General features: G+C 39.0%; 1 protein-coding gene across 1 annotated transcript; it reads left to right on the forward strand.

Annotated features, from left to right (window-relative positions):
- Positions 1-221: 221 nt before the first annotated feature.
- On the forward strand, positions 222-24995 carry VIRMA (vir like m6A methyltransferase associated). Its single transcript, XM_087749738.1, has 24 exons — positions 222-397; positions 3177-3292; positions 3539-3625; positions 4028-4076; positions 4692-4860; positions 5594-5716; positions 6263-6550; positions 7276-8428; positions 9469-9960; positions 10730-10884; positions 12322-12404; positions 12850-12943; positions 13080-13624; positions 14207-14442; positions 15202-15454; positions 16639-16856; positions 18125-18257; positions 18877-19029; positions 20952-21112; positions 21367-21463; positions 22504-22670; positions 22836-23167; positions 24043-24186; positions 24653-24995. Exons 1-24 carry the CDS (start codon positions 335-337, stop codon positions 24808-24810), a joined length of 5469 nt encoding a protein of 1822 aa, XP_087605864.1. The 5' UTR covers positions 222-334; the 3' UTR covers positions 24811-24995.
- The last annotated feature ends 742 nt before the right edge of the window (positions 24996-25737 follow it).

Raw genomic sequence — 25737 nt, forward strand, 5'->3', positions numbered from 1 at the left:
ACAGCCAGAGCCAGGGCGATGCACACCGAGCTCGGTCACCGCCGAGGGGGAAGCCCGCTCGGCCTCCCCGCTCTCCCTGCCCGAGCTTTCGCTCTGGCCCGGTGCGCTCGGCAGCGCCGCCAGCGGCCCCGCACCGCTCCCGGGCCGGAGAGCAGCGGGGGCGGCAGCTTTGAGGCCTCGCCCACGGCCGCCCCACACCGGAGGCCGCCGCCGCCCCGACCCCGCCGCCCCTCACGGCGCTGAGGGCGGGCGCCCGCCCCGCCCCCGGTGAGGGCGGCGGCCCGGAAGCGCTGGCGCTGCCGCCCGGAAGGCCTTCCCCCTCGGCCGGGCCAAGATGGCGGTGGACACCGCAACCGAGCTGCTGTTTTTAGACACGTTCAAGCACCAGAGCGCGGAGGTAACGCGGCGGGGGCGGTGGGGACGCCGCTCCCCTCATGTTCCTTCTCCCCGCGCTGGGGGCCCCCCCAGGCCGCGGCGGCTGCGGGGCACGGAGCGCCGCTGGGGCGAGCGGGGCTGGGGTAGGCCCCGGCGGCGGCCCTCGTCTCAGCAGGTGGCCGGGCGGGAGGGACCGGGCCCTGGCCAGGTGCCCGCCGAGGGGGGATCTCCGCTCCCTCCCCGCCTTGCCCCCCCAAGCCTTGCTCGGGCCGCGGCGCCGGACCCCGCGGTGGGCCCAGCCCAGCGCTGCCCTGGCAGCCCGGCGTGCCGCGGGCAGGGGGCTGAGGGAGGGTGCGGCGGCGGGACGGGAGCGAGGGCTCGGAAGTAACGGCGGGGGAGAAGCTAGCGGGAAACAACGAGGATAAAAGAGGTTGGAGAAGTCCGTAAGCCGGGCGGAGCGCCATACCCATCCGCTTGGAGATATCAAATGCTTTTCTGTCGTTAATGGGGGGGATGCGTATTTGTGCGCGTGTGAGATGTTCCCTGAGGTTTATGCAGCCGGCATGCATCGTGAGTAAAGGAATATTTCAAGCTTCCTTTAGCAGTGGTACTTCATACAAATACGCTACTTCGAGGCTGTTGGGATCCCGAGCATCCTTGAAGCTGCTTGTGTTGCAGCAGGTTTGCCCAGGGCGCTGTGTTGTTCAGGGTGGAAGAAGGGGAGCATGAGGGGGAAAACAGAAAGCGTAGTGTAACCTGACAAAGGCGCTGTGTTCATGGACAGGTGTTAGGGAAAGAAAATTAAGCATTTTGAGCTGATGCTGCAATTAAAAACAAGCAGGAAGCTACTCTGGAGTCCATTCTAGCTGCGAGGATTAGGGAGACCCACATGTATTTTTAATTCTATTATTTAAGACAGTATTGAGTAGGAAATCCTAGGCACTGCTGTTCCCCTGGGTAGGAAACACTAGCCACTCCTCTTTCCCTCCAGGACAGAATGTTTTTAATTATGTATAATGTTTTCTAGCATTCTCATTACTGGCAGTGACATTTTCCAAACCTGAACCATATTGAGTTTTTATTAAAGAAAACACCAAAATGTATTTTACATGTTGCAATAAACCCTTCTTTATGTTGTACTAATTACTTAGCTAAATGGATCGTGAGTCTTGCCTTGGAACCTGCAGTTCTTGAAAAGTACTGCTGAGTTTTCTAATAAAATTATTTATTTGGCTCGGCTATGCAGTTTAAGAGGTGTCGAGCAGTTCTGTTGTAGTTATATTTTTTAATGTTTTGGAGGGAAAGTGGATTGGATTCACTTGCCATCCTGATGATGTTGATGCACGGCTGTCAGGGCATAATCTCATATTTAAGCAGAAATTTGTCTTTCTTTGGGCAGTGCTGCTGGGGACTCAGCCTCCTCAGTAGCAGCCCTTCCTCCAGAAATCCAAGTCTCCCACGTGACACATATACCTTTTTTAAAGGCAAAGCAAAGAGCTCCCACAGCCGTCGCTCCTCGCAGGCTACAGTCACCCCATTCCCCTTAATAAAGCTGTGCTCCCTGCCATAGTGGGCTTCCTTGTGTTCTACCATCCCGCTTGTAATACGTCAGCCCTTAGGGTGAGATGTTGTGTTTGTGTGCTAAAGGATGTATGCATAGATTTCTTATTAAATTACAGTAATATATGCCCAAAAGCACATGCTTAAATATTCTTTTTAAAACTTTACTTGTGACTATTTCTTTGTTTATTAGTTTTCTTAAAATCTAAGTACTTTCTTGTCTTACGCTGGTAATTTTGGGGTTTCTTTTGCTTTCTGATTGTGATGAAAGTTATGTGACTTTTGACTGCAATTGAATTTGTTTTTAAATTTTCATTTTTTAGTTATGTTAGTAGACACTTAGATCAGGTTTTTGCCCCCTTTTTTTTTTTTTTTTTGCTAGTGCAGTCTTTGCTAATCCAATTTGCTAATTGGAAACATTCAGTGAGAAGTGTGATTCTGAGCTTCTGTTTACTAAAATATTTACTATTTTGTAAGCGTATATACAATAGAGATGATGCATAAATGTAGTAAGACCTAATATAGTGAATCTAGCGAGAGGAGAGTTTCAGCATTAATTTGGTGGCTGCTACATGGGAAGTCACTGTGACTTTATGATTACTTCCTAGTTTTCTCAGACATCTTTTAGGAGTGCTGAAGCGTAACGTTTCTTTATACTTGCTATTTCTGTGTAGTAAACAGAAATGTTATTTGCAAAAGGATGTTGTTGCAAAATTGGAGAAATAAGCATCGTACGGAATTTTTGTACGGGTCTAGTAAAACAGGATATATGGTTTCATTCTTTTTTCAAATGTAATATTAGAAATTATAATGTTTGCTAATGTTTAAAATTAAACCACACATTTTCTTTTTTCTTTAATTATAACATTGATATGCTTTATTTAAAGGGGACCATATATTCAGTCTTTCTTTACTAATTTAAGTTCCAGTTTTTACCTTTACCAACATACCTTCTGTTCGAAAAAAAAAAAAACTGTTACTGTTTAAAAGATTCTTGCAAATAAAGGGAACCAATTACGTAAATAATCGATTAACACTTTCTATAAAAAAGTGTTAAATATATGAAAAGTGCCAGAAGATTATTAAAAAAAACCCTTTTCTGTCTAACAGTGTTTAGCATTTTACAGTATTGAATTTTGTAATTGTTAGGATTGCAACCTTAATTTGGTTAATAAAGAATATGAGTACATTGTTATTTGCATTTTACATTTCTTAGACTTTCTTTGTTCTTTGTTTTGTAGCAAAGTACCAATATAGATGTAGTTCGTTTTCCATGCGTGGTTTACATAAATGAAGTACGTGTCATTCCTCCAGGAGTGAGAGCTCACACAAGTTTGCCTGACAATAGGGCTTATGGGTAAGTGAAAAATACTAGGTATCTGATTCGGGAATACCTTCCTGTTATTTTTTTCTTGTATATGTATATCTCAGTAGAACCTCCTATATAAAAAGGTAAAAAGCTTTTATGTGTCTGCTGAACTTGTAATTATTTTGGGGAATTATTTAAACAGTATAATTTAAAGGTTTTTTTTTCCCTTGTTAGTCCTACTTACTCTGATAAGGAGCTCGACAGATTTAATTTCTACTTTTGTTCTCTTTCCAGAGAGACATCCCCACATACATTTCAACTGGACTTGTTTTTCAACAATGTCAGCAAGCCAAGTGCCCCTGTTTTTGATAGGCTGGGGAGGTAAGTACTTTCAAGATTAGTGCATGAGTTCATTATCTACCTTTTCTTCCCGAGAATTTTTTAGTGCAGAAAATGCACAATAGAAAATCTGTATTTCCCGTGCTTTTCATGTTTGGCCTGGTTTTTGCTATTTTGTGTTCTTGCCCTTTTCCTCTAATCTGTGTGGCAGACAGAGGTTCATGCTTAAAAGAAGAAAAGATTCTGTTATTTTTAAACTTACAGAGCCCATATATATTAATGAAAAGCATTTTGTAGAAATAAGTGATTTTCACTCTTGTTTTTAAGAGCATGTATTTGTTCAGTGTTTTATTATTGGCTTATGTGTTTAGTACTGCTGTGTTTCATCTCTGTAAACATGCTTTATATTAATGGAATAATAACTTTGTATTTTTTATTTAACAGCCTTGAATATGATGAAAACACTTCAATTATTTTCAGACCCAATGCAAAGGTAATGCAATGTGATTTAAACCTCCTTTTCTACATGCCTGTCATTTAGGTATAAATATGGTTGCATGTAGTGCGTTAGCACTGTGTAAAGCATTTATTGTTTAAGATCTTGTTCTAAAACCTGCCTGTAGTTCAGATACTGACTGCTTTAGAGTCTGCATCTGTAACAGCATGGGTTGTAGAAGATTTGATTGCTTGACAATTCCTATGGAGATTACCAACAGAACTATCCGCTACTTATGAGCAAAGATGAATCAGAACATTGTGGCTGCAGGCCACAGTTAAGGACTTCATTTTTGGTTCTGTTTGGGTTTATTTCATTCAGATCAGTGTGTGTGTGACCCACAGTAATGTTTTTTTTCATTAATAGGCTGTAGTAGATTAGGCAATTTATTGCAATGAATTGAATGCTTTTAGAGAAAGATTATTTATTTGTTGCAATGATTGATATATTTAAATTTCTCTCAGTTTTCAAAATGTAGGGTAGAGATACTTTAATGTTCGGTTCTTCTTTCTTGCGTTTATACAGATCCTCATACAGTGATATTAAAATAAAATAACTTTTCTGAAGTTGTCTTGTGTTGGATTTAAGAGCTTTTTCTTTTTAAAAAAACAGGTCAACACAGATGGATTGGTTCTAAGAGGGTGGTACAACTGTCTGACTTTGGCAATATATGGCTCAGTTGACAGGGTAATAAGTCATGAGAGAGAGTCACCTCCTCCACCCCCGCCTCCGCCACCACCTCCCCAGCAACAGCCTGGTTTGAAAAGAAACCCGAAACATGGTAAGCCTTGTGAGAAGACACAGATTTTTTTTTTTGAATCAACATTATAGTATCCCATCTTAAAATAAAATCAAATTCTTTTTTACATTTTCGATTTCAGTGGCTTTATTTTTCTAGCTTTATGTCTTTGTCCTTTAGTTTTGTATTTTCCTTTAGATTTATATTGAATGGTTTTAAGTAGATTTTTGTCTAGTGCTTTTTTGAGAGTGGGTTACTTGCATTGGTACTAGAATGACCATGAATAGAATCCATGAGCAAGTTTCTGCTTCAGTTTTGGTTTTAGATTTAAAATTAGAACTGTCTTGTTCAAGGTACGGCTATTGGGCTGCAAAATTTGAATACTCTCTGTGGTAAAAAATAGTTCTAAACTGTAAAAAGCAGTTAATTAAAACGTAAACTTTTTTTTTAAAGTAACTCAGTTATTATTGGTAGAGTTACAGTATTGGTAGTGTCAAAGCCAAAAATGGCAATTACCCATGTTAATTTTAATCCACCATTCTATTGAAAAAACATCAACAGTGTTAATAAGCTTGCTTATTGATGTAGTTCTCGTTTACATCAAAAGTGACTTCAGACAACTGCCTCACATACTGCAGATGCAGAATACAAATTAAATAACACCTGGTAAATGAAGGTGTTCCCTAGTCAAAGGTAGCACTGAAAAATTAAAATTTCCTGCTTCTATTCCTGTGATTCCATTAAATGCAAGTTTTTATTTTCACAAAAAATACAGTTGATGGAGAGAAAGAAGACCAGTTCAATGGCAGCCCTCCAAGACCACAACCTAGGGGACCAAGGACGCCTCCAGGCCCTCCTCCTCCTGATGATGATGAGGACGAACCTATGCCAGTGTCAGGTAGAATGAGAACAGGCTGTGTTTTATCTGCTGCACATCGCTGCTTCGTGGAGGCAGAATTCTGTGTTCCTGGCAGGTGTGAGGTTTCCTGTTTGCTGTTCCTCCAGCTGGATAGATTCAGTTTTAGGAAAGGGATTTGAAAGAAAACCTGTTGGCCATGTTAAATTGTATCAATTTAAAAGTTAGTAGATTTGAGAATATCAGCTGTTGATCAACACACTGCTTGAACATGCTGCTCATATTTTATATAAATGTTCTGTTGACTCTGGTATTCATTGTCCTTCTCCTCCATCCCTCTGCAGCATCTGCCGAGTTCTCTGGTCTCCTTATGGGTTAAAAGTGCCAAGAACTCTTTACGTATTTCTTTATAATCTTACAGAACTAAGTGATTGTTGCTTGTGTTCAGTCAAAACACCTGGAGATTTTCTTCAAGGTGCTTTTTTTTTGTATCTCCACCTATGCGTAATGCAAAATTCTGAAACATATTATTGAGCATTGGATTTCAGAGAAGTACTCTTATTTCTTGAACTTTGTATATATTTTTAGTGGTTGGGGAAAAAGAAGATGATGTGGACCATAGGGAGGATTACTTTGAGCCCATTTCTCCTGATCGAACATCCATTCATCAAGAAAGCCAGTATTCTGATGATGGAGAAGTGGAGGAAGATCAACCAGAAGAAGGAGAAGATGAAGATGATGTGGATGTTGAGGAGGAGGAGGAGGAGGATGATGATGATGATGGGCATACAGTAGAGAGTATTGCTGATGAGGAAGAGGAAGAGGAGGAGGAAGATGAAGATGAAGAAGAGGGTGAAGAGGAGGAAGAAGGTGAAGGTAAGTGAAGTTGTAAAAAGTTAAGGAAAAAAAAAAATCAGGTTTATGATTTTGATGGCAGTACCATTATGATGACTAGGCGTGAAGAGAACTGGATCTTTTTCCTTTGGTCACTGCACCATTGCCTGCCTTATTTATGGTTCTGACATCTCTCGAGAACAGTATTTTGCTGTGGAATATTTAGTCCTTTACAGTAAATATTTGTGTTACTTTCTATAAATAGAGGAAAATAGATACAGCTTTTATAGGTGAGAATGAACATTTGATCTTTTTGTCTGTTTTGTTTAAAAATGTAGGAAAGTGGTGAAAGAAATGATTTCTTAATTAAAAATCAAGTTGTTTATGTAATAATGTCAGTAGTCATTTTCTTGTAGTACTTAAAGTTCCCACCCATGCCTGTGCAAAATTTCAGGCTAGAAGTTTTATGATAGATGCAATCATAGGAAGAAAATTGAACAGTATTCTTGTGGTAATGTGTACCCTAGTTAAACTTTCTGCTTCATACATTCTTTTAAATGTCTCCGTTATTACATAAAAAAATCTGTCAGCTGGACTTTCACTTATATCTGGAGAGAGAAAGCTTTCTGTATGTTAGCGTATGATTGTTCTCTAACCAGTAATACTTGTATTAAATAAATTACTGCTTTTTTATGTTGAGCAGATTCTCAGCAGTTATGAACTGGTTTATCCATAATTAATTTTATTTCATAACTAAATCTTTTTAGGAGATGATGGATATGAGCAGATTTCAAGTGATGAAGATGGAATTGCTGATCTGGAACGTGAAACATTTAAGTATCCAAGTTTTGATATTGAGTATACTCCTGAGGATCTGGCATCTGTGCCTCCTGTGACATACGAACCTTTTGAAAGGGAGCTTGGACCTCTTTTATACTTCAGCTGCCCTTACAAGACTGTATTTGAAAATGAAGTTGGTAAAATAAAGGACCAAGACCCAGAAAAAGAAAATTCAGGGGCAGTGGAAGCCTCAGTTAAATTGACTGAACTGTTGGAATTATATCAAGAGGAAAGGGGTGCAAAGTGGGTCACTGCATTAGAAGAAGTTCCCAGTTTAATAGTAAAAGGATTGAGCTACCTGCAGGTGAAAGACTCAAAGCAAGACTATATTACCCAGCTCGTAGACTGGACCCTGCAAGCTTTAAACCTTCAGGTAGCTCTGAAACAGCCCATTGCTTTGAATGTCCGACAACTCAAAGCTGGGACAAAATTGGTATCGTCGTTAGGAGAATGTGGGACTCAAGGAATAACGGCACTCTTGCAGGCAGGAGTTATTAATGTGTTATTTGAACTGTTGTTTGCAGATCATGTGTCATCCTCCCTTAAACTTAACGCTTTTAAAGCTTTGGATAGCGTTATTAGTATGACTGAGGGAATGGAAGTGTTTCTAAGGGGTGGCGTAGATGTACATGAAAAAAGTGGTTATCAGAAACTCCTGGAACTCATACTGTTAGATCAGACTGTGAGAGTAGTTACTGCTGGTTCTGCAATTCTCCAGAAATGTCACTTCTATGAGATTCTGTCAGATATTAAGAAGGTGGTTGATCAGTTAGCAGAGAACACTCCTTCTCTTCCTAATCACACGGAGCCAGAACAGGACCAGGACTTGGCAGGTCTTGAAAGAACCAACCAAGAATATGAGAATGATGTGGAGGCTCCTATGGACATGGATCATCTTTTGGAATCTTCTAACATAAGTGAAGGAGAGATGGAAAAACTTGTTAGTCTGCTTGAAGAAATCTTCCATTTGATGGAAACTGCTCCTCATACAATGATTCAGCCGCCTGTGAAATCTTTCCCAACCATGGCACGCATTACAGGCCCTCCAGAAAGGGATGATCCTTACCCTGTCCTGTTTAGGTATGGCATTTACAGGTTCGCTTTGTAGAGTGTATTTCCTCTGGCTTGATATAGATCTTTCTTAAGGATGACCTTGCTGACTAACACTTTTCCAGATGTTTCACTTTGTACTTTATTGGAGGATTCTGGATTGTGCTTATACAGTCTGAGAGAGTTTGATAGTTAATGTACCTGTTATTTTGTTGGCTTTCAATCAACCTAGCATGCATATAACAAGAAGTTAACCTCTTGTTATTACTGGTACTGTGCTAGCACTTCAGTGGCATTCATGGATCCTCATCAGTTGTGCTAGGTGCTGTACAGGTCCATATTTGAAAATTGTTGTAGATCTTTTCCCTTTTTCTTCGAACATGTCTGTGCATATGGATGAAACGAGTCTGGAATACCTCTGCCTGTATGCCGAGCTGGCAAGATATGAGTCAGCCCTGGTTAGAAGTTGTGTGGTTGTGTCAGCGCAGCTCACTGTTTCACAGCACAGGCAGAGGAGTTGAGGCCTGCCTGCCTGCAGCCATTTAAAGAATCCCGTAGGTTATTTCTCTGTTAGCAAGTTTCTGTCTAGAAAGTGTTTCTCTAAATGCTAACAGGTTTCTTTTGATAGTAGCGGTGTAGGTCATGGCTGAATATAAGTATCTACATGCAAAGAGTCTTCAAATCACCTCTTACATATGCTATAATGATTGATTTCTTAGCACGTTGAAAACATTTGACGCAGCATTGATGGTGATTCAGATACAGCAAATGTAATAAAATATAAAGTGTTATTTTGCTTGTAGATAAGGTGAATTTTTTTTTGGTTCTGGGTTTCTTTTGAGATCAGAACTTTATATGTAGGGATTTGTTTCCTGTAAATATTATAGCAATTATATTTTGTAAGATTAAAATTTTGTACTACTTTATAATTAGTTACTATTTGTCATAGTCCCCAGAGCAATAAGTGCTGAAGCTAGGAGGCGTGTGATTTTATATAATGTTATCATGCAGTGTTCACAGATTATTATAATATTACTGATTACTTTTCTGTTTGGTTTGTTTTTTTCCAGGTATCTTCATAGTCACCATTTCTTGGAATGCATTACTTTGCTACTGTCTATTCCAGTGACAGGCGCACATCCAGGTGTGCTTCAAGCTATACGAGATATATTGCGTTTCCTGGCACAGTCACAGAAGGGTCTTCTTTTCTTTATTTCTGAGTACGAAGCAACGAACTTGTTAATTAGAGCACTTTGCCAGTTTTCTGATCCAGATCAAGAGGAAGGTCTCCAGTCAGATGGTGCCAATGAGGATACTTTTGCCCTGTGGCTCCTGCATTCAACACAGACGTTACAGTGCATTTCAGAATTATTCTGCCACTTTCAGCGGTGCACAGCCAGTGAGGAGACTGACCATTCAGATCTGCTGGGAACACTTCACAACCTTTACTTGATTACCTTTAACCCTGTGGGAAGATCTGCTGTGGCTCATGTATTCAGTCTGGAGAAAAATCTCCAAAGTCTTATTACTTTAATGGAGTACTATTCCAAAGAAGCTTTAGGGTAATTTAAGCATTTATTTATATTCTTCAGGTTTTTATATTTAAAAAGTATTATATCTTTTATAAATAATTCAGTAAATCTAAAATATTTTTTTCTTTTAGATCATGATCTTTTTGTTTCAAAACAACTTTTAAGGAGAATGTAATAGAAAATCAGGCCTGTCATTTGTGATCAAGTACTTAATGCCCAGAATCTGTGTAGGTCAACTACAAAAGTGTTGTCATATAGGTCAGACTTTTGGCTATGTGAAAAAAAAAATCACTAAGTAGGCACTTTTCATTCAAGCATAAATTTTGACTGTGCAATGAGCAAAAGATTTGAGTGGGGAGATAACACTGGACACTTTTCTGGTGTGGGAATTCTCTCAGTTCTGTAAGTTCTTATAACTGTTGAAAACAGTCATTATTTTCTCTGGATAGGCAGTTTTACTACGTTAGGTAGCAGCGCTTTTGAAGCAAGATTTGTAAAAACAAAGTTAGGGAAAAATTTGTTTGCTACTTGACTCTCCAGTCAGTGCTTTCAGCTCTCATTGTTTGTGGATGCTGAAATAAACGTGAAGTAAATGTAAAAGAAAGCATTCAGTTTTCAAAAAGCATAGGAGAACATTTTGTGGTTTGTTTTGTTTTGTTTCGTTTGATAATTATACAGGGCAAGCCTTGGTTATGGTAAAAGTTCCGTAGGTAGATTTTTAGGAGTCAGAGAATGAAAACCTAACAAATAGCCAGTTGTATTAGTTGAGAGCTAAAGAAAATCCTTTTTATTGTTTCAGAGACTCAAAGTCTAAGAAGTCAGTTGCTTATAATTATGCCTGCATCCTTGTTTTGCTGGTGGTTCAATCTTCCAGTGATGTCCAAATGCTGGAACAGCACTCGGCGCCTTTGCTGAAGCTTTGTAAGGCAGATGAAAATAACACCAAATTGCAAGGTACAGTATGTGTCATTATCAACTGAATTGTTGGAATGTATAGAAGAAACCTTTTATATGTGGGTAATTGATGCCTCACGATCATCTGGTTTGAATAATGTATATAATGAAATTCCTTTTCCAGCTGCATCTGATTAGTTGAGTCACTGAGATAATGTGTAATTTTTTTTCTGTTAATTAGAGTTAAATAGGAAATTCTTTATATTTAAATTATTTTTCATGTAATATTAACTACCATGCATTTTGGATAATTACAGGAAGTTTGAAATTACTTCTGTGTTGAAAATAGAGCAAATTTTAGTAAAAATGGACTAAACTAGTCAGTGAGCTGACTGTTACTTTTGCTGTTTCCTTTAGTGATGTAGCCTTATAGGGTCTGTATATACTAATAAATAATCCTGGGACTGTTTTCTGGCATCTAGGCCAACTGGCACGGAATAGTCTATGTTACCCTATTACTAAATCTTTTGAACTCCGCACTGTCTCTCGGGGTGTTCCCTGGCTTGTGTTGACTCACAGATGAGGTCCGGGTCATTTGGAATGGAGCTGATGGGGAAAAAGCCTGCTGAGGCCTATTCTAACAACTGAATGTTGAAGCTCTGATGTCCGGAGTTGTGCTCTGCACTGCTTAACTGACTCGTGTGGACATACCTATAATTTCTTCCAAAACTTAAATGCACTGAAAGAAATCAGAATTCTTCACAATTTTAGTTTAATTATCTCCTCTGCCATGCTTTTATTTCTTTTCTCCTCACTTGATCATCAGTTTAATGAGAAGCGGGGCTAGTTTATTAAACCAAATAATTAAATCAGTCTGAGAATAGTTGTCAATTCACGTTCAGTCGAGTTTTGAACCTTCACATTCTTTTAAATATTTTCAGGAACAATGGGTTTTAAAACTTTAAATCTCTTGTCCCAAAAAATTGGGACTTTCAGGTTATTCCGGACTAAGAGAGAGACTGTTAATCTATAAGGACTCTGGAGAGAATATGCGTAACTGGTGCAGAGATTGGCTCCATTTGAGCATTTAATAGGAGTTTTGTATTCAGTTTGTAATAACCTGTTATGTACATTAAGGGGAATGTGCTTTGATCCTTGCTCTTGATGGCTTTTTCTTTAGCTGACAGTGGGACCAGTAGTGTCTTTTAATAAATGTTTAATTACAAATAATCCAAATAATAAGATGAAAATTATTTGAGTGTTCAGGTTAACTTGAACCGAATTTTGTCTATGTACGTGAGGTGTATTGCTTGTTTTGAAGTCTTATTTTTGTTGATGCTTTTCAGCTGGCTACAGCTGCAATGTATGCCTCACAAATTTCACACTTGGACTTAGTACCTGTTGTGTAAATTAAGTACATTTTTATTGCAAGCATTTTATATTCATAAATGCACTTACAAGTTACTTGATTAACTCTAAGTCTTTTTTTTATCCCAGAGCTCAGCAAGTGGCTTGAACCTTTGAAAAATCTTAGATTTGAAATAAATTGTGTTCCAAATCTCATTGAATATATCAAACAGGTTAGTAAAATACAGATAGATGCTATCTTTTAATTGTGCTCTATAAGCTTAGACCTTTTTGTAGTTTGATATTTTATCTTAGGTATGTGCTAACATATTATATTTAAAAATACATACTGTTACACAAAATAGATGTTTTTATTAAAGCTTATGATCTAGGCCAGTTCTTGCTCTTGGTTATATTTATTGAAACAAAATCTAAGGTAACTATGTGATGCAGAGATCCAACTGTTTAAATCTCTTCGCTTACCATAAAACCACAACGCAAACGTTGACCCTCCTTTTTTTTGCTTCTGCCCTATTTGTGACTTCTTTCCAAAAGGTGCAATAATTGAACTTAAATTTTGTGGGATACTTAGAGTAGCAAAATACAGAATTTGAATACTGAGCTAATGACATACTTGTTGTAAAGTCCTTCCTTGTAACATGGGTTCTTTTTTTTAAGAATATTGACAGTTTGATGACCCCAGATGGAGTTGGTCTTCCTACTGCACTTCGTGTTCTTTGTCATGTTGCATGTCCACCGCCTCTGGTAGAAGGTATGGCTGATATATTTGTACTGCTTAACGTAGAAATTTTAGTTTTCTGAGTCTTCTACTTGAACATGTCTGAAGTGTAACTGTGATTGCCCAGGAGAAATTAGACACACAGAAATGTTATTTCTTTTCCGTACAGGTCAACAAAAAGACCTTAAATGGAATCTTGCAGTTATTCAGCTCTTTTCTTCTGAGGGAATGGACACCTTCATTCGGGTATTACAGAAGCTGAACAGCGTACTTATTCAGCCTTGGCGACTCCATGTCAACATGGGCACCACGCTTCACAGAGTTACTACTATTTCTATGGCCCGCTGTACGCTCACTCTACTTAAAACAATGCTAACAGAACTGCTGAGGGGTGGATCTTTTGAATTCAAAGACATGCGTGTTCCATCAGCACTTGTTTCTTTACACATGCTCCTGTGTTCTATTCCTCTCTCGGGCCGCTTAGATAGCGATGAACAAAAAATTCAGAATGACATTGTTGATATCTTACTGACTTTTACGCAAGGTGTTAATGAAAAACTTACCATTTCGGAAGAAACTCTGGCGAACAATACTTGGTCTTTAATGCTGAAGGAAGTTCTCACTTCAATTTTGAGAATTCCCGAAGGCTTTTTCTCTGGACTTATACTGCTTTCAGAATTGCTGCCTCTTCCACTGCCCATGCAGACGACTCAGGTATAATTTAGATCTATTTAGTCTTTGAAGAATTGTAGTTATGTATAACCCTTAGATTATTTTTGTAGTTGTGGAAAAAAACAGATACGTGAAAGGCTGAATTAAAGTTTCTGTAAAGCATTTGTGTTCATGTAGATTCTTTGAAGATACAGCTTGTTCATCTGAAACAAAATTGTTCTTATTTGGAGCATCTTTTTAAATTAGCAGTCATATGTTGTTCTTTTGTCCCTTGTGAAATTATCTAGACTCCCATTCTATTACTTAAATGATTGGCTATGAAGCCTTTGGATTTAACCCTGAATGCCAAACTCTCAGTATATTAAGGCTGTCTTTCCTTTTGACATGGATCTTGAATTTGTGATCTTTAAGCGTAACAGGTGCGTGGCAACCCACGCTCCCAAAGGCATACCTCATTTGTTGGAATCGTGCCCTGTCATTCAGTGATGATAACAATAAGAATGGCATTGCATGTTTTTGATGTGGACAGTATTAGTACTTAGTCTTTGTTTATACCTTGTGGTATAATTCGGGTTTTATGATAAAAGTTGAAAGGAAAAACCTCCTGTTCTTCTGTTCCTGCAGGTAATTGAACCACATGATATTTCAGTGGCACTCAATACCAGGAAGCTGTGGAGTATGCATCTTCATGTTCAAGCCAAACTGATACAAGAGATAGTTCGATCTTTCTCTGGTTCATCTTGCCAGCCTATTCAGCATATGTTGAGACGTATTTGTGTTCAGTTGTGTGACCTGGCTTCACCTACTGCTCTTCTTATCATGAGGACTGTATTGGATCTGATTGTAGAAGACCTACAAAGGTATCTTTGTTTTCTATTGCAAAGATTTCTTTAATGGACTATTAAATTCACCTTGGTTCTGTACAGTAGATGTAGCAGGAGGAAACTACTTTCAGAAATATTACTTTACCCGTTATGAACTGAATGAATTCTCAGACAAGTGCTATATACTGTGTCCCGATAATGCTTAATGTTGCCAAGGAACCATGTCATACTTTTAAGTTTTGATGCAGACAGTTTCACGTTGTATGTTTATGGTAAGTATTTTAGGAAGATTTTCTTTAGGCTGTCCCTACAAAGCCATATCTTGTCTGTGAACTGCTTCTAAAGGACCTATCTGATACAAATAACAAAAGTAGGCCAGTGAAGTTTCCTATGCTGTGATTTGCATGCTAACAGGAAAATGCGTAGATGTTTGTAAGCTGGAGGAAGTTGACTACTACCATTTCAGAGGGTTTTGAGGCAATGAGTACTATTTATTTAAAAGCATAATTATCCACATAGAATTAGATACTGCTTGTATAAAAGCATATTTATCCGTATACAATTAAATACCCTATTGTATGTTAAATGCATAGTAGATTAATTAATTTATTATGCAACCAGAAGTCATTTAGTAAAGTTGAGCAGTTTTCAAAAAGTAAATTAAACTGTAAGTTTAAGTATGTCAACTAGGTGCTTTTTTTAAAAATGCAGAGTTATATGACTCCTGTAATAGTTTTTATAGTTTTTTAGATCACTTTAAAACAGCTTTTTCAAGGTGCATTGATATCCTTTCAGCAACACAGAAGATAAAGAGAAACAGTACACTGGACAGACCACTCGATTGCTTGCTTTATTGGATGCCCTGGCTTCACACAAAGCTTGTAAATTGGCTATTTTGCATCTTATCAATGGAACAACTAAAGGTGATGAGAAGTATGCAGAGGTTTTCCAGGAGCTCTTGGCTTTAATGCGATCGGCTGGGGACAATGTGACTCATCAACAGAGCGCTGAATATGTAACTTCCCTTTTGCAGTCCCTCTGTGATCAGGTATTTTCTGTATTTAATGCATAATGTGTGTTGGTAATTGTGGGAGACAAATTAAATGAGGTTATTTCTTAGATGCCTATTTTTTTCCAAAAGAAAAATAAATCAACATTGTTAAAACACAGAAAGAAAAAATGTGTATGATTAGCTGGTTTGACAGACTTGCTGTCTTGTCACTCTTGAATGTAAATCCTTTCATTTTATAGTATCTCTTTTGCATTATGTGCACTATTCTGGTAGCTCATTAGAGACCAAAAACTGAATGGCACAAAGATTGACTGTCGCCTCAGCTGAGAGAGGGATGTCATTTCTCCCTATGGGAAGATTTTTGGAACGTGGGCCGCTGGCAAAACTTGAGTTGTCACTATACCTTTCACCTAGTTGAATAAATATATATCTCTTAGTTGTCTAACCAAAACCTCTTAAAAATGTATTCCAAATACAAAGATATATATGATATGCTGCTGCCATAAAACTACACCATTAAAAAAAAGGCGTAAGTTCCTAGAGCAAAGAAAGAAATGTTATCTGAAAACTGATTCGTAGGCTAGCCCCAGTACTTTGTCGTTAGTTGCGTGCATAGATTTGCATGTCATTATTTGTCTTACTAGTTGCATGTATTTATCTGCTTTAGGGCTTACCCATTTATGCAAAAGACATTTGGGCATTGTTGGTCAGTAGAGATCAGTCAGCCATTTTTGCATATAAACAAGAGCTCTTTGCCCATGCAAATTCATTGTGAAAGTCAATCTTGTTTTATTTTATGTAAAATGTGGAGGGGGCAGTAGATCTTAAACTTCCTAGGTGGTGTCTGCAGCTCTTAATTTTGATGAATGTTTTGAGATTAAGGGACAGTTTGACTACCTAGGCAAGAAACTGTGTGCAAGTATAAGATGTTATCCATTGACTGTTTGGCTTTTAGTTGTGGCTTTGCTATTGCTTTTCACCCTTTGAAGCTTTTATGTTTTTAAAAATCAATAATGGTTTGTAACCCTTAACCGAAGCAATTTAAAAAAGATACACTGGATTAGTGTTTTACTGGTCAGTAATAACTGTAAAATACTGGAATAAGATGATAAAAGGGGTAGTGAAAGAACCTAGTGTTTGTGACTTAAGGTATGATTTATACTTCTCGCTGGTATACAGAAACGTTTTTTTACTATGTGTATAATAATCACTTTTTACAGGATATTGCACTCATTTTACCAAGTTCATCAGAAGGCTCCGTGTCTGAATCAGAGCAGCTTTCCAACTCCTTACCAAGCAAAGAGCTGATGCCCTTAATTTGTGACTCTCTGATGGAAACCTTAACTAATTCTGAGAGCAGTTACAGTTGTCTGCTGACATGCATCCGAACAATGATGTTCCTTACAGAGCATGACTATGGCTTTTATCACTTGAAGAGGTATGCTATTGTAAGATATCTCTGACAACTTAAAATTATTTTTAAAATTCTGCAATGTGAAATAATTTCCTACTCATCTAGTAGGAAGTGTTGAGGATAAGGCACCTGAACCTTTATTTCTCTTTGGGGCTTCAGTGTTTTACTCGGTATTTTGGTCTTCCTTCACTTGAGATTTTACCTCTGAATTGCTTCTGCAGTATGTGCGCAGGAGCACTTTCTTTCAAGAAGTAAACAAAGTGTTGAAAAAAGGTTTGTACCCTCCATTTCCCCACTCCAAGGCTGGAGGATTACAATGAGATATAGTGCTCGTGTCCTTCCCTTTTGAGTCACTCAGTAGTTAGAGCTCTCATCTGGGACATTGGAGAGCTGTCTGTCATTCTCTCAATTTTGAGGGGATTCAGTTTGCACTTCCCCAGAGTGTTCTGACCCCTAGGCAATTAGGGCTTTTGAAATGAGGAGACTATCTCCTTTTTTTTTTTTTTTTGTTTTTAACTACTTTTGTTGACTCCCTTTTGAACAGAACATATACGTGAATTGGACAGTATTGTGTTGTTTTGACACTTAATTCCTTGTCCTGTATTTGGACGTGTTTCTGTCAACTGAAGGTGAGGTGCGGAGAGGCGAGAAAGTTGTGAGATTCCCGAAGAGAAAGAGGTAGCACCTGGAGCCTTGTCAATAACAGGTTGTTCAAAACACTCTTCTAAGCAGTGCTACAGAACTGTGCTGCTCAGGCTGCAAGAAGCTATACAACCTGCCAATGAAAAATAAGTAGCTTAAAGATGCTGTTGTTTCTGTGATCCCATATGTCTAGCTGTTAGCTTCAGTGCACGGCCTTGCTATTTCTGTGTTGATGATTACCTTTCTGGTTTGTTCCTGCAGTGAGGCATCATGGGATGCAGTGAAATTGTAACAGCAAGCATGATCCTGTTTTATACATAAGGCCCTTGTGCAAGCAAAATTTCTGTTGTCCTATCCCTTTTCTCCCAAAGATGAAAATGTAATCTCTTGCAGGATTTAGAGGTATTGCTGCAGTGCATATAGCTCTATAAGTGCAGTCTGAAATATCTGCAGACAGCACTGGTGAGAGCAACAGTCCAGTACAGAGAAAATAATGAAGCTCCAGCTTCATAATCAAAACTCAACTTGACAACTATAAAATTTTCCAAGGTTATTTTGCGTATATGTTGTTTTCTTATAAGAAGTTACAGTGGAATGGTCACAATGTATGCACTAATAATGTATTTTCTCTCTTTTCATTATAAAAACAGCTCTCTAAGAAAACACAGCAGTGCTCTGTACACTGTATTAAAACGCGTAATAACTAGTTTTAGCAAAGACACAGGTGAACTGGCTTCTTCTTTTTTGGATTTTATGCGACAGATTCTAAACTCTGATACGCTGGTAAGTGAATATGTATTGAATACTTAGAATACTTCAGAATACTGAAAACTCAGCTGTGTTTTTCTGAAACCTGCAGAGTGAGACACGTTCAGGAACAATTATTTCAGAAACCAGTTGACTATGCAGATTGCTGTGTAAGGCTTTTCCATCAGTAGTATTAGTGCCATCTTTAGTTTTTAATGAAATCTGTGAAAGCTGGGCAGAATGTATCTTTAGTAAATAAGAGGGTTTTTCAGTAGGAAGAATGGCATATTGGTACATATTGATTTCCTAAGTGAATAGCATGCTACTGTGTCCAGGTTTTAGATTCATGACATCCTGTTAAGAGAGTTGCTGTATTGATATGTAGTACAGAAAGGAATCGAGAATTTGTTAATTCTGTGATGCTAACCTCAGCCTGTATAGGAAATGGATTGCATTCATCTTGATGCAGCATCTAAACTTGCCTATTGAAGTATATACTTCATTAAAATATTTTGCATAATATGTTTTTAAATCAAGAGTTTACTCTTGTTTTGCTAGACTTGCTCTAATGTACATTTGAATTCTAAGGGGTTTGCAGTCCAGAAGTATAATGAGTATTTATGTATACTTGTTTCCCACTTGTCAAATATTTCAGGGCTGTTGTGGAGATGACGGAAGCCTTATGGAAGCAGATGGATCTCATCCAGGCAGAACACTGGGTCTGACTACTGCAGAGTTAAAACATCTACTGCAGAACAAAGAAGAAACCCCAGAAAACCTGCTGCTTGATCTGGAGAAACACGTTATGGTAAAAGAATTTAAATAATCAAGTTGACGACGTGGTCTTTTATCCAAACATGTTTTTCAAACAATATAGACTATCCCTCCTTGATCAGAAGGGTGTGCAATTCTGTGGCATACCTTGCGGAACTGGTAATAGCTGTTGCCATTGTTTTAATATGGATGTCCAAAATCACCTATTCTGATACAGGGTGGATTCTGACTTTATCATTTCCATTATGGTAATGCTAAGAAGTTTCAGGTAGGGTTGGGATCCCCTTGTGCTGAGAGTATTTGCACACCATGAGAGCATAGGCAGTTAACTGTGTGATGGAAGGCAGCGAATGCGTACAACAGAGAGCACTGGGTAGCGGTGAGCAGATTGTTACTGTAATAAGCAACAGGAACCAATGCTTAGCAGTGGCTTGATGTTACTGGTGACCAGTAACAAGTGGAATATCCAGGAGTCCACAGTGGGGCTGATATTGCTGGATATTTGCATCAGAGACTTGGATAATGGATACATCTTCAGTGAATTTAACGAATGACAGTAATCTGGGGGAGTGACTAATGCGACAGATAGCAAAGCCTCGGTCCAGAGGGACCTCAATAAACTTTTTAGGATTGATTTAGCAGAAAGCTTGTGTGGGTCATTAGGAAAAATGCAAAGTTCTGCCATGAGAGCAGGATACTCCTGTGCCTTGATGCGGGCTGGGATGAAAAGGGATGGGTGGTTATGGTGGACGTTAGGTTGAACGTGGGCCAACAGTGCACGGTCACTACAAACCAGGCAGACTGTGTTCTGAGCTGTCCTGGAAGGAGCATGGTCAGCAAATCAAGTGACCTTACTGTCTCCCTCCACAGGATGCTGGTGAGCTTTCATGTGGAGTGCTGCATTCACCTTTGGCCAGCTTTGCCCTCTTGCCAGTGCTAGAGAGATCTAGGGAAACTGAAGAGGGATCTACCAAGGTGGTCAGGGACCTAGAGCACATGTGCTGTAGAGAGAGGAGGAGGAAGCCGGACTTGTTTAGCCTGGTGAAGAGGGCTAAGGAGCTATCCCAGAGCTACTTACAGCTGCTTGGGGGATAGTAACAAAGGTGGTGGAGTCAAACTCCTTTTGGTAATTCCAGATGATAAAACAAGGGGCAATGGCACCAGATTGTGGCTTCAGAGGTTCAGGTTGACATTGGGGGGGCGGGGGGGGAAGGAAATCAGAGAGAGAGAAGTGCCCCACTGGAACAGGTTCTTCAGGGTGGCTGTGGGCTCTCTGTCAGTGAAGATTTTTTTTTTAGACATGGCTAGATAAAGTTATGGCTGACCTGATCTGGCTTTGATGATAGTCCTGCTTCAAGCAGGGGAGGATAGGACTAGAGGACATGCAGAATTCAATGCATCCAACATCTCTGTGATTCTAATTGCAAACTTAACTCTAATATTCAAATCTAATCCTACATAATTGATGGCAGCTGTGCAGTAGATGGCTAATTTAGAAGAGTCCATAAAACAGCTGCTCCACAGCCTGTTGGTCACAAATGCCTTTCCAGTGCTATACTCTCCTGTCCCTTCTCTGGCTGCCTACATCTGTGGTAAAAGATTAAATGCCACAGCTGTGCTGAAGGAGAAATAGCAGACACTTAAGACATTGCAGTGCTCTAGCAGAGAGCTTGTTAACGAAAACCTGGGATGATGCCTTCTTTGCGACTATGTTATGGAGGTTATTACATCAACTGGAAATGAAGACTAGAATGCGCATGTGGTGACATGGTTTGTTCTATAGCATACTGAGGAGCTCTCTGCTGTTGTTTCTGTATTTGGGTGTCTTAGTTTCACTATTTGTGGATGGATAGACTGTTCAGTGTAGTACCCCCTCCCTTTTTCTTTTAATTAACAAAAGCGTATTTCCTTCTCTGAGGCGGGGAACAAGTTCTGACTTGTGCTGTGTTGACTTAGGATCGTTCTAAGGAAGATGATGGCCTTGAATCCTTACTGGACAACATCATTGGAGTGAGGCAGATGTTGGAATCGGCGGGTGATTCTTGTCCGCTGAGTGACCAAGATGTAGAGCCTATTCTTTCTGCACCAGACTCTCTTCAGAATTTGTTTAACAACAGGTAAAATGGTTAAGTATGTGAGCATACTACTTGTGATTTACTTAAGAAAATGCAATAATTTATGCATGAGGATATTACAAACAGGGGATAAGCAGCACTGTTGTCACTACAACCTACTAGTCCCAGTGTATTTAATTTCATGCAAGTATCAAGGGTAAGGCAATAAAATTCACCTCAGGTTCTGTAATGCTGCGTATGCTTGCAGTTGGTTGTAGTTCATAATCAAATAGGCATTTGACGTTGTTTTACTGCAGGACCACATACGTGTTGGCAGACGTGATGGATGACCAGCTGAAGTCCATGTGGTTCTCACCCTTTCAGGCTGAAGAAATAGACACTGATCTGGATATGGTAAAAGGCTTCAGAAGTGGGTTTAAAAATGAGGGTTAACCTGAGCTAGTAGCATCAGAAATTCATATGGACAAACAGTTTGTTTTCCTGAGCTCACCCTTGTAAATTGACCAGATACAGGGGTTGGCAGTTGTTAAAGGCCGTTGTCAAATGCTTTCAGGTTCACTCGGAAGCAGCCACAAAATTGGCACCTTCTGCAGTGCTCTAATGCAGAAGTAATCGCCTTTAGAGGAGCAGTTGTGTCAGTCCTAACCTGCTTTTGCATTGCTGCTGGGGCTTTTCAGCAGCTTGTGTTAAACATAGACAAAGAATGTGATTTATTTTCTTTTCCTTGCTTGTCTTCTGTCATTGCAGTAATATCCAAAGAGCCTGATAGCTACACTGTTCTAAAAAAATCTTTGCTCTAATGTGACAAAATTGGAAAAAATGGCAGTAGTAAATGAAACTACTTGCACAAAAACTTTTCACAGTATTTGAAATTTGATTTTTGTAATCTAAACTTTAAATGTCATTTTGAAAAATACACAATAACATTTTTTTTTAAAACTAAGCAATTGGCAGTGTCTTAACTTCATATGTGAGAAGTAATCAGTTTCTGTTGACTTCATTGCCTTAATTCTTTTTTAATTTTACTCTTAATTTACATGCAGACACTTGTGTTTTAATTTCTTAAGGAACACCAAAACTGTTGATTCCTGTATAAAAGCAGCATTAATAAATTTATAGGACTGTAGCTTAAGCAAAAGAGTGCCTCGCTCTAGGTCATTTAGTGACAAGATGGGTGTTCATACTTGAAATACTTGACTTTGTTGAGATTCAGAACCATCAAGACAATTTTGCTGCAGCTCTGCTGCTTTTTTGTTTTGTTACTGCTGCTCTTTGCTTTGAGCCACACTACTGCATTAAAAGGTAGAGGATGGAGCTTTTTTGCTCTAGTAGAAGGACCCTAGCTGAATCTCATCCATCCTGGTGCAGCATGTTTTCTTCTTCAGAGGTGCTAGTAATGATTGTTGTGATAAAACTAAACTTTACCTTTGCAGGTAAAAGTTGACTTAATTGAACTGTCAGAGAAGGGCTGCAGCGACTTTGACTTGCAAGCTGAATTGGAGAGGTCGTTTTTGTCAGAACCATCATCTCCTGGCCGCACAAAAACCACAAAAGGGTTCAAACTTGGCAAGCACAAGCATGAGACCTTCATAACTTCAAGGTAAGATGACTTTAATGAGTAAACAGCTAGTATGTTCAGCACTGTTTTGTATATTCTCAAAATGTCAAATACCTTTCAAATTGCATCTCCAATATGGAGAATGCCTGACCTTCAGTATGAACACGTTTTTACGTTAACTAAATAAATCATGGTTTGTCATGACAGTGGAAAATCTGAGTACATAGAGCCTGCAAAGAGAGCTCATGTTGTGCCACCGCCAAGAGGAAGAGGCAGGGGAGGATTTGGACAAGGAATTCGACCACATGATATCTTCCGTCAGAGGAAACAGAATACGAGCAGGCCGCCCTCCATGCATGTGGATGATTTTGTTGCTGCGGAGAGCAAAGAAGTGGTTGCTCCAGATGGGATACCACCAACCAAAAGGCCACCAAAAGTGTCACAGAAGATTTCTTCACGTGGTGGGTTCTCAGGGAATCGTGGAGGACGAGGAGCCTTTCACAGTCAGAACAGGTTCTTTACACCACCCGCTTCAAAAGGTATGTTGTCTCCTGTATTAGAATGGGAGTAAAGGAATGCTAACAATGCTTCAGTAATACTAGCCCAATTTACTAGCAATTAATCATCCCTGGCATGAGATGTTTCTGAAGCAGTGTTGTTGAAATAAGTTGTTTGGCACTGGAAAAGGTTCTCTTGAGTGCTATGGAATTGAACCAAGGCTGCGAGTTCCTGTGTTGCCTCTCTCTCCCTCTCTCTTACAAAAGGAGATAGGTGTTTGCTTTTAGCAGCTGTTGGAGTGCTTCAGAGATGCAGTCAGAAAAAATAAAGCCTTCTTTACTGTTTGTGACATGGTGGTTCCTGAAATTAAGCATCACAATATATCTCTGGGTTTAAATGAGGCTTTTGAATAAAAGGATGGAGGATCCTGACAGGAATAAGATGCAATTTTCAGTGAACCTGGAGATTCTAGCTACAGGGTGTTAAGTTTTTTTCATATATAGACAAGGTTGCATTCCTTTCCCTTCGATTCTGTAATTAGCACAAGTCCTGGCACAGTAGAAACAGAAAATACTTCCATTTAGTAAAGTTAAAAATACTAGGATTTATTTTACAACAAAAACTTAAGGTATAGGAGTCTACCTTAATGCACTAGATAATGTAATTTTTTTTTTAACTTGAGTTCATGTCTGAAAAATAGATATTTTCCCCTGATTCTGTGTATAATACAGTAACTTGTAGATTTTGAGTTAGAATACTTGAGGGTATGTTGATGCAGAGTAGCTTTATCTATTTGAATTATGTAAATATTAGATTTACCACCCTGAGTATTGTGAAGATTGAAATGGAGGAAAAAAAAAAAAAAAAAAAAGGGCAGTTTGCTCAACAGTGTGCGGGTTTTTCTCTCCCTACCTAGGAAATTACAGTCGTCGTGAAGGCGCTCGAGGCTCAAGTTGGAGTGCACAGAGTACACCCAGAGGAACCTACAATGACAGTAGAGGTGGTCAAAGCAATTTTAACAGGGGTCCACTGCCACCACTGAGACCATTAAGTTCAGCAGGTACATGGTATTCATATGGGCATCGAACTATAGAAAATTCCTTGAATTTCATTTTCGCTTTACAAATGAAACCATGCAAGGATGCTACAGACACCTTGAAATTCAGCAAATGTTTTAAGCATATATGAACAGTTGTCACTGAGACTGTCAAATACATGCTTTCGTACGAACTGTCCTGTAATCCGTAAAACTTGCTGAATTGAACACTTGCTCGCAGAATCTTAATTTTGCATTCAGATTTTTGCAATTCAGTTGTCTTCGTACCTACATGGTAATTATAGAGCCAATCAAAGCAAAAAAGTGCTTGCCTAAAAGAAAAGTGAAAATTAAAAGGAGAAAACAGACCCCGTTTGTGTCTCATCTTGTTTTTGTTTCTTATGCTTTCACAGCAGCTACTACGCCTAGGGCTTTTTTTTTTTTTTTTTTTTTTTTTTTTCCAACTGAGTATACTTTTCTTTGCTTTAAGGCTACCGACCGAGTCCTCGCGATCGTGCTTCCAGAGGCCGGGGAGGAATTGGACCGTCTTGGACAAGTGCTAATAGTAGTAGCAGTGGTGGCTCAAGAGGAAAGTTTGTTAGTGGAGGCAGTGGAAGAGGTCGTCATGTACGTTCCTTCACACGATAAAATGAGGCCTATATGGAACAGCCCAACCATGTGGACTTCTGTGAAGATGACAAAGCAAGCGGTGGCACTAAAGGACCAATTCAGAATTACTGGTATCTGGAGGACACCAAGAGAATATTTTTGTCGGAAGAAAAGTTTTTGTTTGATACAAGACTTGAAATTTCAATAAAATTCAAGACTTTTTATGTACAATTGTAAATTTTTTTGTTCCGTTGGAAACAATGTTTTAATTTTTTTGTGGACTTCAGTAGACAATACTCAGTAAAGAACCTCTTTGAGTTAAAACTTGAAGGACTTCTAAAATATTCATTGTGCCAAAAGAAAGGTACAGGTGTTTTGTGTGTGACTTATTACTGCAAGAAAATTAAAGAAATATATATATGTAAGGCGATTTTAGTTTTTTCTCTCAGGTTTAGAGCCATTAGCCCTTTTTTTTTTTTGCCAGTCTGAGTTATTAATGAATGAGGTCCATCTGACAGCAGTTGAAGTAGCAGGTGACAGAAGATTGACTGAAATTAATTAATCTGTGAAAGAATACAAATGTAAACGTAATTTATGTAGGTTTTTGTTGTACATCTTTGGTAACGTGATTAGATGCTTAAATAAGATCCCACACCTGTTAAAATTGTAGCAAATCTGTGATTGACTTCAGGGAGAATAAGAGAACATTCTAGTATTTACTTTATAACTCCAGCTCGTGCATTAGGAGCAGAAGAGTTATTTCATTGGAAAATATGGTTGTGCTTTGAAGTTAAAAGGCAAGATACCCGTACCCGTAGAGAGCCTGGAGGTACTTCGTTGCCTGCCTCTCTGGTGGCTTACGTAGTTGAGGAGAGGGCATAGAGGCAGATGTATAAACTGAACCGCCACATAGCGAAGCAGTAATACTCAGCCTTCCCTTTGCATAGATGGTTTGGATTTTGGTTT

This window comes from Nipponia nippon, unplaced genomic scaffold (genome assembly GCF_047370975.1).
Source record: "Nipponia nippon isolate SJK-2023a ecotype South Korea unplaced genomic scaffold, ASM4737097v1 scaffold_1, whole genome shotgun sequence".
In the NCBI taxonomy this organism is placed as follows: domain Eukaryota; kingdom Metazoa; phylum Chordata; class Aves; order Pelecaniformes; family Threskiornithidae; genus Nipponia; species Nipponia nippon.